We start from the raw sequence: 15,025 nt of genomic DNA on the forward strand, positions 1-15,025 counted from the left end.
ACACAGAGACTTAGAAATGCAACTTTTGAGCTGAACCTCCACTAAATACCATGCTAACATAACGCTTTAGCATTAGCTTCCACTAAATACCATGCTAACATAGCGCTTTAGCATTAGCCTCCACTAAATATCATGCTAATGTAGCGCTTTAGCATTAGCCTCCACTAAATACCATGCTAATATATCTCTATAGCACTAGCGTCTAATAAGTACGGTACTGATTTAGAGTTTTAGTGTTAGCAGAATTAATATTTATAATTAGTTAGCGTAGCTACATTTTTAGCTAGTGGCGCCCACTGCTGGTGAATATTATGGAATGATATCAAATAAATATCAGACGTTTATTCTGTCCTTCCAGTATTTCATCAGTTTTATAAACAGAAATAATCGGCATTTTAAAGTCGAGTTTTGATGAATTTACTCAACAGAAAGTCAAAAGTTTTTATATTTTCTGAAACAACTGCAGCTCCTGGAAACAAGATGTTTCTGGAAGTTTGTGTTTTAGTGGTTTGGTGTTCAGAAAGTTAGCAGCTCTTCTTCCCAGAAAACAGAGCAGCGATAATGAAACCAGAACCGGTGGCTCTACAGAACCAACTTAAACCTTTATTTTCTGCTCCCCTGCACAGCAAACCGGCGGGAATCCAGAACGCCGTCGACAACCAAACTGTTCGCTACCAGCAACGTTTAGCGGAGGAAGAAGCTGCAGAACCAGGAAGACAAAACGCAGCGTTCCTGCAGATCATCCAGTGAAACTGCAGCTTGCAGGTGGAAACAGCAGAAACTTTTCCATCAGGATTTACTGACGGAAGATCCTGAGCTGGACTCTTCAGATCACACTCATCTTTCTCTTCCCATCCTCCCTCTCCTGCCGTTCGCTCTTCCCTCCTTCCTCCGCCGAAGGAAGGAAGGACAAAACGGACTCCCGCCGACACGCTGCGTATTCAGCCATCGTTAACGAGCAAAGAGCCGAGCAGCGACCGATCCAACAGGAAGGAAAACCAACTTCAACACAAACGCCGAGATATTAAAGAAACGCTTCAAATCTAAAACCAAACAGCAGCAAACATGGAACCCGAATGCTGCAGCAGCATCGATGTTTAAACGCCAACAGAGACGATCCGATAAAACCGGCTGTGATCAAACAAAACTGACAGCCGGAATACAGGTGGAAAAACAGTCAAAAAACAGAAAATCACTGAAAGAACTGACCCAGAAAATGGAGTGAAAAAACTAGAACTGAAAGAAAAAAACTGATTTTAATAAATGTAAGATATGAAAAACAATTAAAATAAATGTTGACTACTTTAAAACTAATTCAAGAAATGAAATAAACTTCTAAATAACTAAAAATATAATAAAATGTAGCAATCGTTATTATCAGAAGCTATTAAAAAATCTGTAAAAAATAAATAAAAAAAATTTAAAATACTTGAAAATTATTGACTGTCAAAAATGTTTAAACAATAAAATCTATTAAAAAAAACTTTAAATCATGAGAAGAGCAAAAAAGATCTAGACAAAAGATTAAATTACAGGTAAAAAATAAAAAAAATAACTGTAAAATCTGTGAATGCTTTTCTATACTGAGCGTAAAAATAAAAAATTGAATTAAAATGTTTAAAAAATAAAACTCTTCAAAAACTTTTTAATTTTTTAAAAACCATAAAACACAAATCTGTAAAAATATTTAAGCTTAAAAACAGCTGTAAGACATAAAAAAACAAAAGTAACTATAAAAACTATTAATACTTTTCAATGTTGGCCATAAAAATGAACAAACTAACTAAAATAATGTAAAGAGAAACTTCTTCAATAACTTCTAGAAAAACTGTAAAAGTATAAAAGTTAGATTTAGAAACTGTAAATATTTTGACTTCAAAAGAAAAAATAATTTGTGTTTAACTTGTGAAACTTAAAATTAATTACAAAAAACTACAAACATCCCAGAATAAACAAAACTATAATGAAACATTTGCCAACAATAAACATCCTCAGTTATTTATAAACAAACTGCAGGTCATAGTTCAACAAAAACGCCTTAAAACCAGAGAATCATCATCATCACTTTGTCCATACGGAAGCCCAGCAGGGACATCCTTCAATCCCACAAATGAAAGGAAACATCAGCATCACTTACTGAGGACGGCAAGCCGGGAGGGACCTTCCGCACCTTTTTTGTGTGGACCTCTGTAAGAAACATAAAAGAGCAAAATGTGAGTTTAGGATGAGATTCCACTTCCTGTCAACAGGAGCGCCGCTCAGGAGGACGCTGCAGCACAAAAACAGGCAGAAAATACAGACAGCAGCACAAAAACAATCAGGAAATACAGAGAGCAGCACAAAAACAATCAGGAAATACAGAGAGCAGCACAAAAGAGCCCAGCTCCTGGAATATTTATATTAGTGTTCAGGGTTTCTCTCAAGGAGACGCTCCTATTAATTCAGAAGGTGAGGCTGTGATGGGAAAATTAGCTGCGTTTTCTACTGGAGTGTGTGTGTGTGTGTGTGTGTGTGTGTGCGTGTGTGTGCGTGTGTGTGTGTGTGGTCTGAAGGCTGAAAGCCCCCACGGTTTTCGTTATGTCCTGGTTTTAAAGCGATCGGACCAAACACGGTTCGTCTCCGTTTCAGCCAGATGTTCGCTGCTCACTGATTGGCCGTAGAAATTAAATCAGATTCCAGGACGGCGAAATATTTCAACATCAATAACCAGGATGACACATTTAAACAAAAAATATGTTGTTTTATATTCAGCATTCAGTGTAAAATAATAAAAACACAATTTAAGCTGCAGCATAACAGGAAAACTATGCTTGTGTTACTTTATATTTTATTCAATTAAAAATTTACATTTACTACACTGTTAGCAAATTAAATAAAACTAACAATTTTATGTGCAATTGTTGTAATTTAATTTTATTCAACTATATAAAAATAAATGTTAAATAATGAAAATAAGAATGTCCTAAAAATCTGAATATTGAAATCAGTTCTGTATTTAATATTAAATGTTTTTATCATTATGAAGTTAGTTAATAATACAGATTTAATTTAAAATGAGGCTTCATATAAGTCTTGATAATTAGTTCTATGTATTTATTTATAAACATAAAAATAATTACAAAAGCCTAATAAAGCCACTGCCATGAATTTATTTAATAAATTGCTGCATGTTTTACATAATTGACTGAAAAACATTTTATGCCTCCATTTATCAACGTGTTGGATTCGTGTTAATGTGTCTTTAAAGACATAATTTAGAATAAAAAACAAAACAAAACATCTCATTAATCAGAAACCTCAGGTCCCACATTGGGGCCGAGAACCTCATGTTGGAAACCTCCATGATGTTTCAAAGAAAAATAACGTAAAAAATAGAAAAAGTTTTAAGCCAACGGGAGCCTCACCCATGGCGTCCATGTGCAGCGCTCTCCTGCGCGGGTTGGACCCGTAGTGCTGGTAGTACTGACCCGCCGGCTTGGTGGGCGACGCCGCGCTGGGGCTGCCCATCGCCAGCTCGCCGCCCAGAACCGCCTGGAGGTGGGGGGGGGGGGCGACCGAAAACACAACAGAACCAGAGAAAAGACTCGTTAGCATTATTATGCTAATTATGTTAGCATTATTTAGCACTAGACATTTAAACATTATGGCATTAACTAAATAATTATAAATAATAAAAGGAAAAAACAGCTCAAAAAGAAATAAATTAGTCAAACATTTCACTAAACCTCAACAAACTAAAACCTTGAATCTCATCTTCAAGGTTTTTCAGCCTGGAAAATGACAGTTTGCATATTAATAACAGAACAACAGAACAAAACATAAACTAGAGCTGGAAGTTTGAATTGATCACTATAAACATTAAAATCACAATTATATCCAAACTTCCCTCCATATTTTTCAGCTAAACGTCTCTTAGCATCACTTGGACCGCTGTGAGAATCATTTCAAGGCCTTTAAATGGCCCCCGGGCCACATTTTGGACACCATTCTTAACGTTTTCTTTGCTCTAAAGGGAAAAATTTGGATGTTCTTCCAGACTTTGGCAAAGCTAAGTTTTCATCAAACCACCACAAAGTCATCCCATTAATGCCTATTGATGCATATTTTACACACAGTAATAAGTTCACTGGAGTTCTTCGCTACCATCTAGTGGTCAGAGTTAAAACTAGCTCATTTGGACATTTAATATCTGCTTTTAGGCTTTTTGTGCAATTGTTTTTGGCATTAAGAGTCAAACATTTCATATTTTTTATGAATACAAATAGATTTAAACATTAAAGAGTTAAAACAACCACAGTATGATACTGCCACCACCTTGTGTACCAGTTGCTACACTGTTTTTGCCTCTCCACACATCTTTGTTTTTATGATGGAGAGCATTTAGAACTGCTTTGTTGCTGAAATGTGATACATTGATTGATTGATTGATTGATTGATTGATTGATTGATTGATTGAAACCTCTTTTGACAAATGGAAAAACAGCTCAGTCTGTGTCCTTCATTTGGTTGCTGAGTCTTCAGAGTCGAAATAAAATATCTGGACAGAAAAGTTTTCTCACTGACTTGGAACTAATTTTCAAATTAAATGACAAATGGGTTTGCTATACATTGCAGGACAGGCAAGTAGCTTCTAAAACCTCACATTTACATCATTTATCAACATAAATAATATTATAGGATACCAGGATCAGGACAGTAAAATGTTAGTTTTGATTATTTAATAACATAAAAATAATATTTGTATATTTCTGGTACGCCTGTAAATCTGATGCACAAACTACAGCAGCTAGCAACGGAAACGTCTTCTCTGGTTCACTGCACTTTAATTTCTGCTTCAAAACCCGACCCGACTGGACGCTACAAAAGACTATTGTTGTGTTCAATTTGTGCTAAAAGAAGTTAGCCTGTCAGTGAAGCTACGATAGCCTAAATTAGCATCTGAATGCTAAGCATGTAGCAGCTAGCGCTAACGTCAGCGTCCACATTTCTAAAGAAGCTCCATGACTTCCTGAAACCTTAATCAATAATTTATTAATTCTTATTTAGTAAATAAACTGCAAAACCACAAAATTTGACCAAATATTTTTATTTTAGATACTAATGCAAATATCTTAATACACTTAAAAAAAGAAAAAACTAACTTGTTAGTAACTTTTCAAGAAGAAATTTGAGCTTCTTTTCAGTAAATAATTTCTTAAAATTGATGTAAAAAAAATTTTTTTTTTAATGTTATTTCAAGCGCACTAACTAAAAATACTTGATAAGATTTGCAGAGTACATTTTTTAATCCAATTAATTCTGATTAATTAATTACAGACTTTGAAATAAACTGATTAAATATTTTAATTGAGTAAAAAGTTATTTGAGAACTTACTGCAGGTTAAATCTCCATTCTAGATCCGTACTCCTGGTATCATTTCAGGTTTGTGTGAATTTCTGGACCGGAGCAGAAACAAACCGAAATGAACCCAGAAACGTAGCAGCTGTGTGTTTTTCAGGCCGATCCTACCTGGAAGCAGCAGAACCATGACGTTCACCTCCTGACTCAAACCGACTCCGACTCTGAGCCGCGGCTCTGTTTACGCCTCACAGCGCTCCGTCTCTCTCTCTCTCTCTCTCTCTCACACACACACACACATTGTCCCGCTAATTAAGTTCAGTGATTTCTGCAGCAACAAGTGGCATCTGGGCCGATTCAGGCAGAGAGAGGGGTTTCTTTTTTTATTCAAAGTGGTGCAGAAAGTTTGTTGGAGGTGAAAAAGAAGCCGCCTCTCCCTCCGCCCGTAAATAGACTCCTCTGACATGTTTTTTTCCCAGCTCCTCGTTAAGTAATTAGCGTGTGGTGTGTTTTAGGCGGAGGAGTGTGTTTAGACTCCGGGCGCGGAGGAGGGAGGGTGTTTTCTCTTTCTCTCTCCTCCTGATCTGAATTCTCATCAGCGAGCCTGTTCCGTCTGAAAACAAAAAAGTTAGCGCAGACTTTTCTCATGCTAAGCAGGGCCTAAGTAGGCCAATTACAGGGCCGCCCTCGGCCCCGGGGCCCTAAAACAAAAGGGCCCTTGTCTTAAATAAAGTCAGCCAGACAGAAAAGCGCACAGTCGCGCAGTGTTCCCGCCGCCCCGGTGGGGCTCGGTGTGCGCCCGCCATCGGGGCTAAAAGGAGGTTCCCACTAAAACAAAAAGGGTCTCAGTGATTGTCCTCGCCTTTCTTTCTTTTCTCCTGCAGAAAAACCCGAGCGTCAAGCCAGGTCTCCACGGCAACTAGACGGGGTCGCCGAGGCGGGAGGACGCCCGTCTGGCCCGACTGCATCTCGTTACCTGGACCGTATGCTTCTGGCCGGATTAAATCAGAAATAAACGCTGCAGCAGCAGTTTGAAGACGCTCCGCCTGCATGGTGGAGGCTGCATCATGATGTGGGGAAGTCCAGAACAATTCTGGTGGAAAATCAGTGACTCAGAGGTCATTATCGCTCCTTAAAGGCTTTAAAACGGGAAAGACAGGAAGCACACTGCAAAAACACAAAGTCGTATTAAAATGTATTTTCTGCCTATTTTATTTAGATGAAACAAAAATAACTTTTCAGCAAAACATAGAAGCTCGTTTTACATCAATGACACTAAGGTGTGATTTTAAAAAGTACCAGTGAAATAATCTGTCAGCTGAACTAACATTTTTCAAATCAATTTTAAGGGCATTTTGGCTAAAATAAACTTAAATCTTTGCTGAAATGTTATCTAGTTTTTTGTCAAATGTACTAAATATTTGCAGTAGAAACATTAAAGGAAAGAAAAAGTAATTTTCCGTCCTACCATCACAAACATAAAAAGGAGTTCTGCTACAAGCTAACGAGGTGTTCACTGGAACGCTTCATCCACATGGAAATGTTTCTGTTCTTAAAAACGGCGGCCATTTTGAAAAGTGTAAAACATATGTATGATTTTTAAGGTTGAAAATATGTAAGACATTCATCTAATTGGTGATGTTAGATCTTCTTTACATGAAAATTTAATATTGGATATTTTTGTTGTATCAATGCTAACGTCCATTAATAATTGTATGTTACAGTTTTACAGTGTTCAGTTCAGTAAATATCAGGACAACAAGACACTTCCCGGTGTTTACTGGAGCGACTGTTAGCTGTTAGCTAAGCTAGCGCTACACACTGTGAGCAGAATAAAAGTATTTTTCCATTTTTCATGTTTTTTTCAAAGTTTTTCTGAATTAAAATCCTTTATTGACCAGACAACCTCCACAGCTTCTTCGTCTCGGTTGGTTTTCTCCATGCAGCAGCAGCAGCCTCCGGGTCCGACTCCCTCAGGAGTGTGTGTGTGTGTGTGTGTGTGGGGGGGGGGAGTGCGCATGTGTGTGTCAGCTGGCGTACAGGTGCGCCGCTGCCTCGCCAGCACTTCCTGGTAATTAATGACTCCTTCCTGCCTCCTACCTCCCTCCTTCCTCGCGTCTCTCACGCTGGAAATTGATGACACGTGAGCGCTGCGCGAGGGCGGAGGAGGCGGTCGCTGCGGTAACGCTGCTTGTGTCGGACTCAGGCAGCCATCCATCATGGAGGACGGCTTCCTTCGTATCTGCATGCGTTTATTTTTGTGCGTCAGGCGATCCGGTGGCGTATCCGTCCGATTGGTTGTGTGTGCTGCGCGTCTCCGCCGTGCGTCTCCGCCTCGCTCTCTGGTGATCCGTCTTGGTTATTATGGTCTGTATGAGCAGCTGGGTCCCAGTCGGCAACGGCAACGGGTTTCAGTGGCAACGGAACAACGGATGGGAAGCTCAACAAGCCGAAGCGGGTTGATTAAGATGTCCAGTTATTTGTTACTAGCAGATTGGATTTGATTGGTTCTGGCTGAGGCTGATTGGCCAATCAGAGAGGTCGGATTCAACAGCATCACTTCCTGTTGGCCCAGGAGGTCGAATACAAACAGTTCAACCAAAATCAATAATCAATAATGAACAGAGCAGCAACACTTCTTTATCTTAGTGTCAAGTAAACATCCAACCGTCATCCATCCATCATCCATCCATCATCTATCCATCCATCCATCCATCCATCATCCATCCATCATCCATCCATCATCCATCCATCCATCCATCATCCATCATCCATCCATCCGTTGTAGATCAACTTGATGCTCCGTTTCCTTCCAGGTCTTTCTGGGTAAATGAAGACGGCAACATGTTGCTCAAATGTTTTAACTGTTTTGCTGCAACTGAAAATGCAACAAATGTTGCAACTTTTCCATCCAATCTCAGGTGAGAGGTACTGTGAGGTCTCAGTTGGACTATAAAGGTTAAAAATGGCTTCTTATGAATCCTACAGTTGCCAGACGGTGGGACTCGATGGGGCTGGGAAGGAAACCTCAACAGAAAAACCCAGTTCTGGATCTGGGTTCAGTTCTGGTCAGTCATGTCCAACAATATCTGAAAGTTTTAGTCTGCTTCCCCATGAAACCGTCGCAGATTCATCCCATAAAGTAAACAGCCAAACCAAAAAGGAAGCAAACGCTTCAGAGCAGGACTGACTTCAACAAGACGTCTTCCTCTGTCTTCCATCGGCTTCACACGCTAACAGCCAATCACACACAGCGAGCAGTTCAAAGCATTTCTCCTTAATTAGCGCTCAACGCTTGGCTTGACAAATAAATAGTGATCATTTAAGAACACTTAGAGAGGAATCAGACAGCACATTACACCTCGCAGTATCTGGCAGCATCCTAAATGCAATTAAAAGGATGGAAAGCATGAGGTGGGGGAATTCAAGATGAAGGGAGGAGGAAATATTAAGGACAGGAGGGAGAAAACAATTAGCCGAGTGTTTGGTGAGATGGAAAGGTAAAAAACAGAAACATACAAACCACGATGAATGACAGGAGAGAAAGGAAAACCAACACAAGACAGAATCATGAAAAAGCAGCTAAAGAGGCGTAGAAAAATAAATATAAAAGAAAAACAGTTAAAAATCAGATGGAAGACCCAAAATGGATCAAGACATAAATAAATAAATGATAACTGAGCAGCTTGTTAGCAGTGCAGCGTTAGCTTCCAAACATCTTTTCTTAAACATTTTTAGTGGTTTAGCATTAGCACTGTTTAACACTTTAGTGTTAGCTGCAGCTACTTTTTAAAATGCTTTTAGCAGTTTAGCATTAGCTTCAGTTAAGTAATTTATGTTTAATGTTATAGTTGTTTTATGTGTTTGGTGGGTCAGCGTTAGCAATCCAGGGGTGAAATGCATGACGCACTTTTCAGATTTTTATTTTTAAAAATATTTAATATTTTCTTCTCAACTCCAATAAATATGTTAAAAGTGAGGAAAAAGTTGAAAGGGTGTGAATACTTTTTGAAGATAAGCGGAGTGAGACGTCGTCCTTTAATAAAAATAATTTTAAAACGTCCCCGGGTCGTCCCTTAATCTGTCACAGATAAGAATCCGGAGGAAGAGGAAAATATCCGCTGACTCTTCGTCGTCTGATGGAGGCTGGATGTGAGGAGTGTGTGCGGTCTGCCGGTGTGTGTGTCAGCGCTGCAGTGTGGATGTGACAGCTCAGCTCTGTTCGGTGTCTGTTACCAGCTGTTGGCGCGCGGTGTGTGTGTAACGTGTGACAGCGCAGCGTTTGATGTTCGACACATCAGAGAGAGGAGAGGGTTAAAGCGGCTGACAGAGGAGCTCCCCGCGTCGCCTCGTGATGCCTGACAGAAACTTCTGGAACAAACCCAGCCGCCTCGCGCACAAAGCAACCAGATCGGCTGACCTTAAACCGGTTTCACCTCAACTTCACCCGATACTGGCCTAAACAAAACCTGTCTCACAGCAGGAAGCAGACCAGAGATCTCTAAAAGCAACTCATCGCATCCTGATCTAAAAAAATTCAAGAATAGATATCGATTCGATTGGTGACAAAAATCACAATATTTGTTACAGTTTCAGGTGACATCTTTTTAGATTGTCATGTTTCCATCAAGCGAGTCAAACAAACCAAACCCTTTGAGCAACCTGTTCCCCTCCTGGCCTGTGGGGGCGCTGCACCAACAACCACTGAAGGAAACCACACAAAAACCTCTGAAGACACTGAGAGCAACTTCCTTCTTCACCAGATGGAAACAAGATGGAGGCGTCAGATTTCATTGGTTGAAAGATTTCTCAAGCTGTTTCTTCAACTAGCGCTAGGCTAACGCTAGAGTTTTGGTTGCATTTACCCAGAATGCCCTGTGCTGTAATCAACTTCCTGCTTTTTTAGCGGTCTCCAGTCTACTTGATGTTCACATATGCATTCAAACCAAACCAGAGTTCACCTCAACCGAATCCAGACCGATTTTTGGAGGACCAGAAGACCAGAGGTCAGAGGTCGATTAGCATTCACACCAACAGAACCAGACTTTCTAGGCAGACGGACTGGAGTTGGATTAAAGCGATCTGTCTATAAACCTTCATCTGGGTTCGGTTGAAATTAACTCTGGTTTAGTTTGAATGCATATGGAAACACCAAGCGTACCAGAGACCGCTCCAAAAGCAAGAAGTGGACTACAGCGCAGGGCATTCTGGGTAAATACAACTAAACAAACGTGTTAGCCTAGCATTAGCAGGAGAAATGGCTTAAGAAATTCTCCAATTGCTAAGCTGGAGATGCATTTTGGTCCCAAATCAAACCAATTCTTTCAGAGTATCGGGGAGGGAAACCCTCACTGAGTGGAACAAGATCTTTTCTGTACACCAAAGTTTTCCAGACCGAGTCCATCTGTTCAGCAGATGAAGCGTGGACCAAAGTCAGCTCTTCCATTTTGGTTTCATCTTTAATAAATAATGATTTTTATGAGATCCGTAGAAGGGCTACGGATCTCATAAAGGGCTGTGCTTCCTTTTCACCCTGACTGTATCTCTAACAGCTTAATAACTGCACATAACATGGAAACAGTAAACATTCCTCTGGGTGGTCCGGATACCAAAACACGCACACACACACACACACACACACACACCCTGTCAGCTGTCACAGCTCAGCCGTCGACACACACAGGCCTGCGCGCGCTCGTCTGCATTAAGGTGCGTTAGTGATTGATGGCAAAAACAAAATAAAGGCGAGTCGATCTGTGCGGTCGGCAGATGAGACTAAATGACGGCTGAGAGTCTCTGGAGAGCGCGAGCAGCTGGATCTGCGTGTTGAGCGTTTGGACCTGGAGAGCAGCTGGAGAGGAAAACGCTCCGATTTATGAATCAAAACTTTGGTTTTTACTGACGCAAATAATCTCCTATTACTGTCTAATAACATGCATACACAACAGTCAATATGCTGGTGCAGTTATCACTTTATTAATGCAGAGATAAATATATGGAGCTAAACTGGGGCCATAAAGTTTGTTACCAAAAACATTATTTAAATCTGAAAAGAAAAAGTTCAAAATTGATTTTAAGATCAGGTTTCAGGTTTTTCTTTTTGTTTTTTAGTTTCAAAGAAAAAAAAAACAACCGAATATAGCGGCTGTATGGAGCTAAATTGGGGCCACAGTTCTAAAAAGTTTTATTTCAAAGTGAAAAAAAGGCTCAGAATTTTAAGATCAAGTTTCAAGTGTTTCTTTTCTTTTTTTTAAGTTTCAAACTGATAAAAACCTAACAACCAAACACATTGGCTGTATGGAGCTAAATGAGTGCCATCAAGTTTATAAACTAAAAGGAAAAAGGTACTTAAACGTCTGACCTTGCTTGGACTGGAGGCGGAGCCTCAGATAGGGGAAACATATGGGGTGTTGAGTCATGACTGACAGCTCAACACAGCGACTATACGGAACTAAATTATGGCCATAAAGGTTGTTCCGAAAACATTTTTGGAAACTGAAAATAATTTAACAGAAAAAAGATTTGAAACTGAAAAAACCTTAACATGCTTCACTGATAAAAACTGTTTCTAACACCACAGAAAAACTTACTGGAACAAATATCACACCGATCATTTTGTGTCGCATTTTCAGTGTGAAATGCAACAAGATCAATAATCCGACATGAAATCTAAATAGACAATTGCAAACTGGGTTTGGATAAAAACCATAAAACCCAACATATAGAAGCAGCATTCAGCTTCTATGCACCACAAATCTGGAACAAACTTCCAGAAAACTGCAAAACCACCGAAACACAGAGTGCTTCAAATGATGTCTGTAGGAACCTGCAGACATCATTATGGATGGATGGATGCAGACATGCTGATAGGAAAATACATTTCAAAGATTATGTGGTCAGTGGACACAGAGCTACTGTAATTAATGTTTTCTGCACATTTTTATTCCCAATGTTTGCAGATTGTCTTCCAGAAGTAAAAGATAATTATTCTCTTTTTCCATACTTGTGTTTTATTACCAATAACAATAAGCTGAAATAATTTTTTTTTCAGGTTTTCTACTCCCCTGAATTATAAATACTTTCATAATTATAATAACGGTATTAAAAAATCTGATCTTTTGCTGTGAATAAACTCTACAGGAAAATCAAAGTATTTAAACGTTTAAATGTGATTATACGAGTGAAAAACGGCATGCTTGGAGCTGAGCTGCAGCTTTGTGGTGAAGTTCTGTTGGAGAGCCATTACTCTGCAGTCTCTCGACCCGACAGATTAGATCTGGGGTCAAAGGTCAGCATGTTTGAAGAGCCTCTGGAGTGTTTAAAGGGCCATTTCAGCTCGTGGAGGACTGAGCGAGGAAGCTGCTGCTGCACCTGCGGAGGTCTGAGCAGGTGATGAAAACTCGGCCTGCTGCAGCTTATTGACGCTGTTTGCACCCCGTAATTCAAGTCCATCTACATACATTTCCCTCGTGTGTTCGCATAATGTCTGAGGCAGATGCATATTTATGCAAACGGCTGCTTTTATGTGCCTGGACTTTAAGTGCATGTTTGCATTTCAAGACTTAAAAATGAAGCCTTCAGTCATTTTTAATATTTTATTTCTTGTAGCATTAGATGCAGGCTTTGGCCCAGTCAAAGTCCCATGACTACGCTCCTTCAGATAGCAGCCATAAGTGACGCGTGTGGGTGGGACGTACGACCCAGGATGGTGCTTCCACCGCCGCTTTACGGCTCCACATCACCTCTGAAATACGCTAACAACAAACAAACAGATGATCTCAATTCCAGCAAAGAAATTCAAATAAACTCTGGACCCGACATGAAGCAGCAGAAGAAAAAGCTTCAACACATTCTCTAAGACACAACGTACCACCGAGGATTTTAATACACTCGCATTAAAACCAAATGCTATCACGTTACAAATGTTCATCTATAAATCATTAGTAACTGTTTATTGTGAGAAGGATGCTAACAAAATGAGGATGCCAGTGTATCAGGCAACTTTGGGGGTAAAGTTCAAAACGTTGATAAAAACTGCCTCCAATCAGGAATCAGAAAAGCAAACATGGATCAGTGAAAACCTCTCCGCCCCGCTCTACGTTTTATTTTACTCCTGCTCTCTCTCAATCTTTCACTAACAGCCAAGGATGTTGGACGTCAGCCCAGCATGTAAATTAATCCAACAATTTCCATCAGGAGCCATTCAGACTCTGGAGCAGGATAATTTGACAGCAGCCCAGTCGGAAAATGGCCAGAGACGCAGCGATGTTTGATTCATTTAATATTTCTACTCTCTTTGGGTTGATGTCGACTCAGACAAAAGCCGCAGCTGGAAGGAAGAGGAGGCTGGAAATGGCAGATCAGGACGGAAATGTTACGACTCAGTCAGGATGACAAACATTTGGTTCCTTAAACGTTCAGGTTACTTCCTGTTGGGGCCGGACAATAAATCAATAACAATATCAATATCGATAGATAATACACCCGATTCCATATTCAATATATAGAACATTCACTGAAATCCAATCCAGAACCGCAAGGCATTCTGGGAAATGTAGCTTTCAAGCTAAGCTAAGATGGTGGAATCGATTGACTCATTTCCTCTTTGGTTGCCTAGCAACAAGCTGCTGGGTAACAGGCCGTTTCAAGTTCCAAACCTGGGTCTGGGTTTGGTCGGAGTGAACTCTGGTTCACTTCGAATACGTGTGTGAACACCAAGCGAACTGGAGACCACATGAAAAGCAGCGCAGGGCATTCTGGGTAAATAAAACCATAACAAACACATTAGCCTAGCGCTAGCAGGAGAAATGGCTTGAAAAATCCTCCAACCGCTAAAATCTGATGCCACTCCATTTTTGTTTTCATTTGGTGCAGGAGGAAGTTGCACTCAGTATCTGCTTCAGAGGTTTTTGTGTCGTTTCATTCAGAGATTCTTGGTGCAGCGCCCCCAGAGGCCAGGAGGGGAACAGGGTTTGTTGGTTTGAAACTAGTTTGAAATGAAATAAATGTTGAAATTTCTGTCCTGAATCAAACCGAGTCTACCAGGCTACCAGGTGGGGAAACCTTTCAATGGTTCTTCTGCAAAATGTACAGGATGTTAGTGGTACCAGCGATAAATGTGACCCGATTTCCTAAATGTTGGGTGAATAAACCGTGCAACATGTTTCACATCTCCGCAGTTAACAATAATCTTAGCAACTAGGTGTTTCTTTTTAGCAACTTTTCAGACAATAAAAAAATGGTATTGAACTATAAAGTAAAGATTGGTGATTGACCAGAAAACTACAGAAAACTACAAACTCAAATTACTCACCAAAACTTCAGCAGAAATGACTAAAATTACTTTCTGTTCCAGAGGAATTTCCAAGAAAATACCAACTACACTCCTGACTCTAAAGGGAACTTTTTCTGAATTTATAGATCATTTCCACTGAGAGAAAACTTTATCTCGCCAAACAATCCCTGCACAACTTATTTTCTGTCAGATGCAACACCAAGAGGCGTCCATAAGTGTTTTACTGAGCAGATCTAATTTTCCACAATTATCCTCCAGCTTTCATCTCGTCTGAAACTCAAACCTTTTTGATCTGCACAAGATCTGATGAATTCATTTCACTTATTCATGAATAATCCGCAGCACCTTGTAGCATTGCATTTTCGCCATGTGTGAATTATGGCACTTTGAAA

The 15,025-nt window shown here is 40.0% G+C and overlaps 1 protein-coding gene across 1 annotated transcript in view; it reads right to left on the reverse strand.

The window, feature by feature from the left end:
• Nucleotides 1-15,025, reverse strand: part of LOC122846867 (transcription factor 4-like) — a 169,430-nt gene that overhangs the window by 75,038 nt on the left and 79,367 nt on the right. The window contains 2 exon segments of the mRNA XM_044144105.1: nucleotides 2,138-2,187; nucleotides 3,405-3,531. Of these exon segments, the coding sequence (XP_044000040.1) occupies nucleotides 2,138-2,187; nucleotides 3,405-3,531 (177 nt within the window).

This window comes from Gambusia affinis, linkage group LG17 (assembly GCF_019740435.1).
Source record: "Gambusia affinis linkage group LG17, SWU_Gaff_1.0, whole genome shotgun sequence".
Lineage (NCBI taxonomy): Eukaryota > Metazoa > Chordata > Actinopteri > Cyprinodontiformes > Poeciliidae > Gambusia > Gambusia affinis.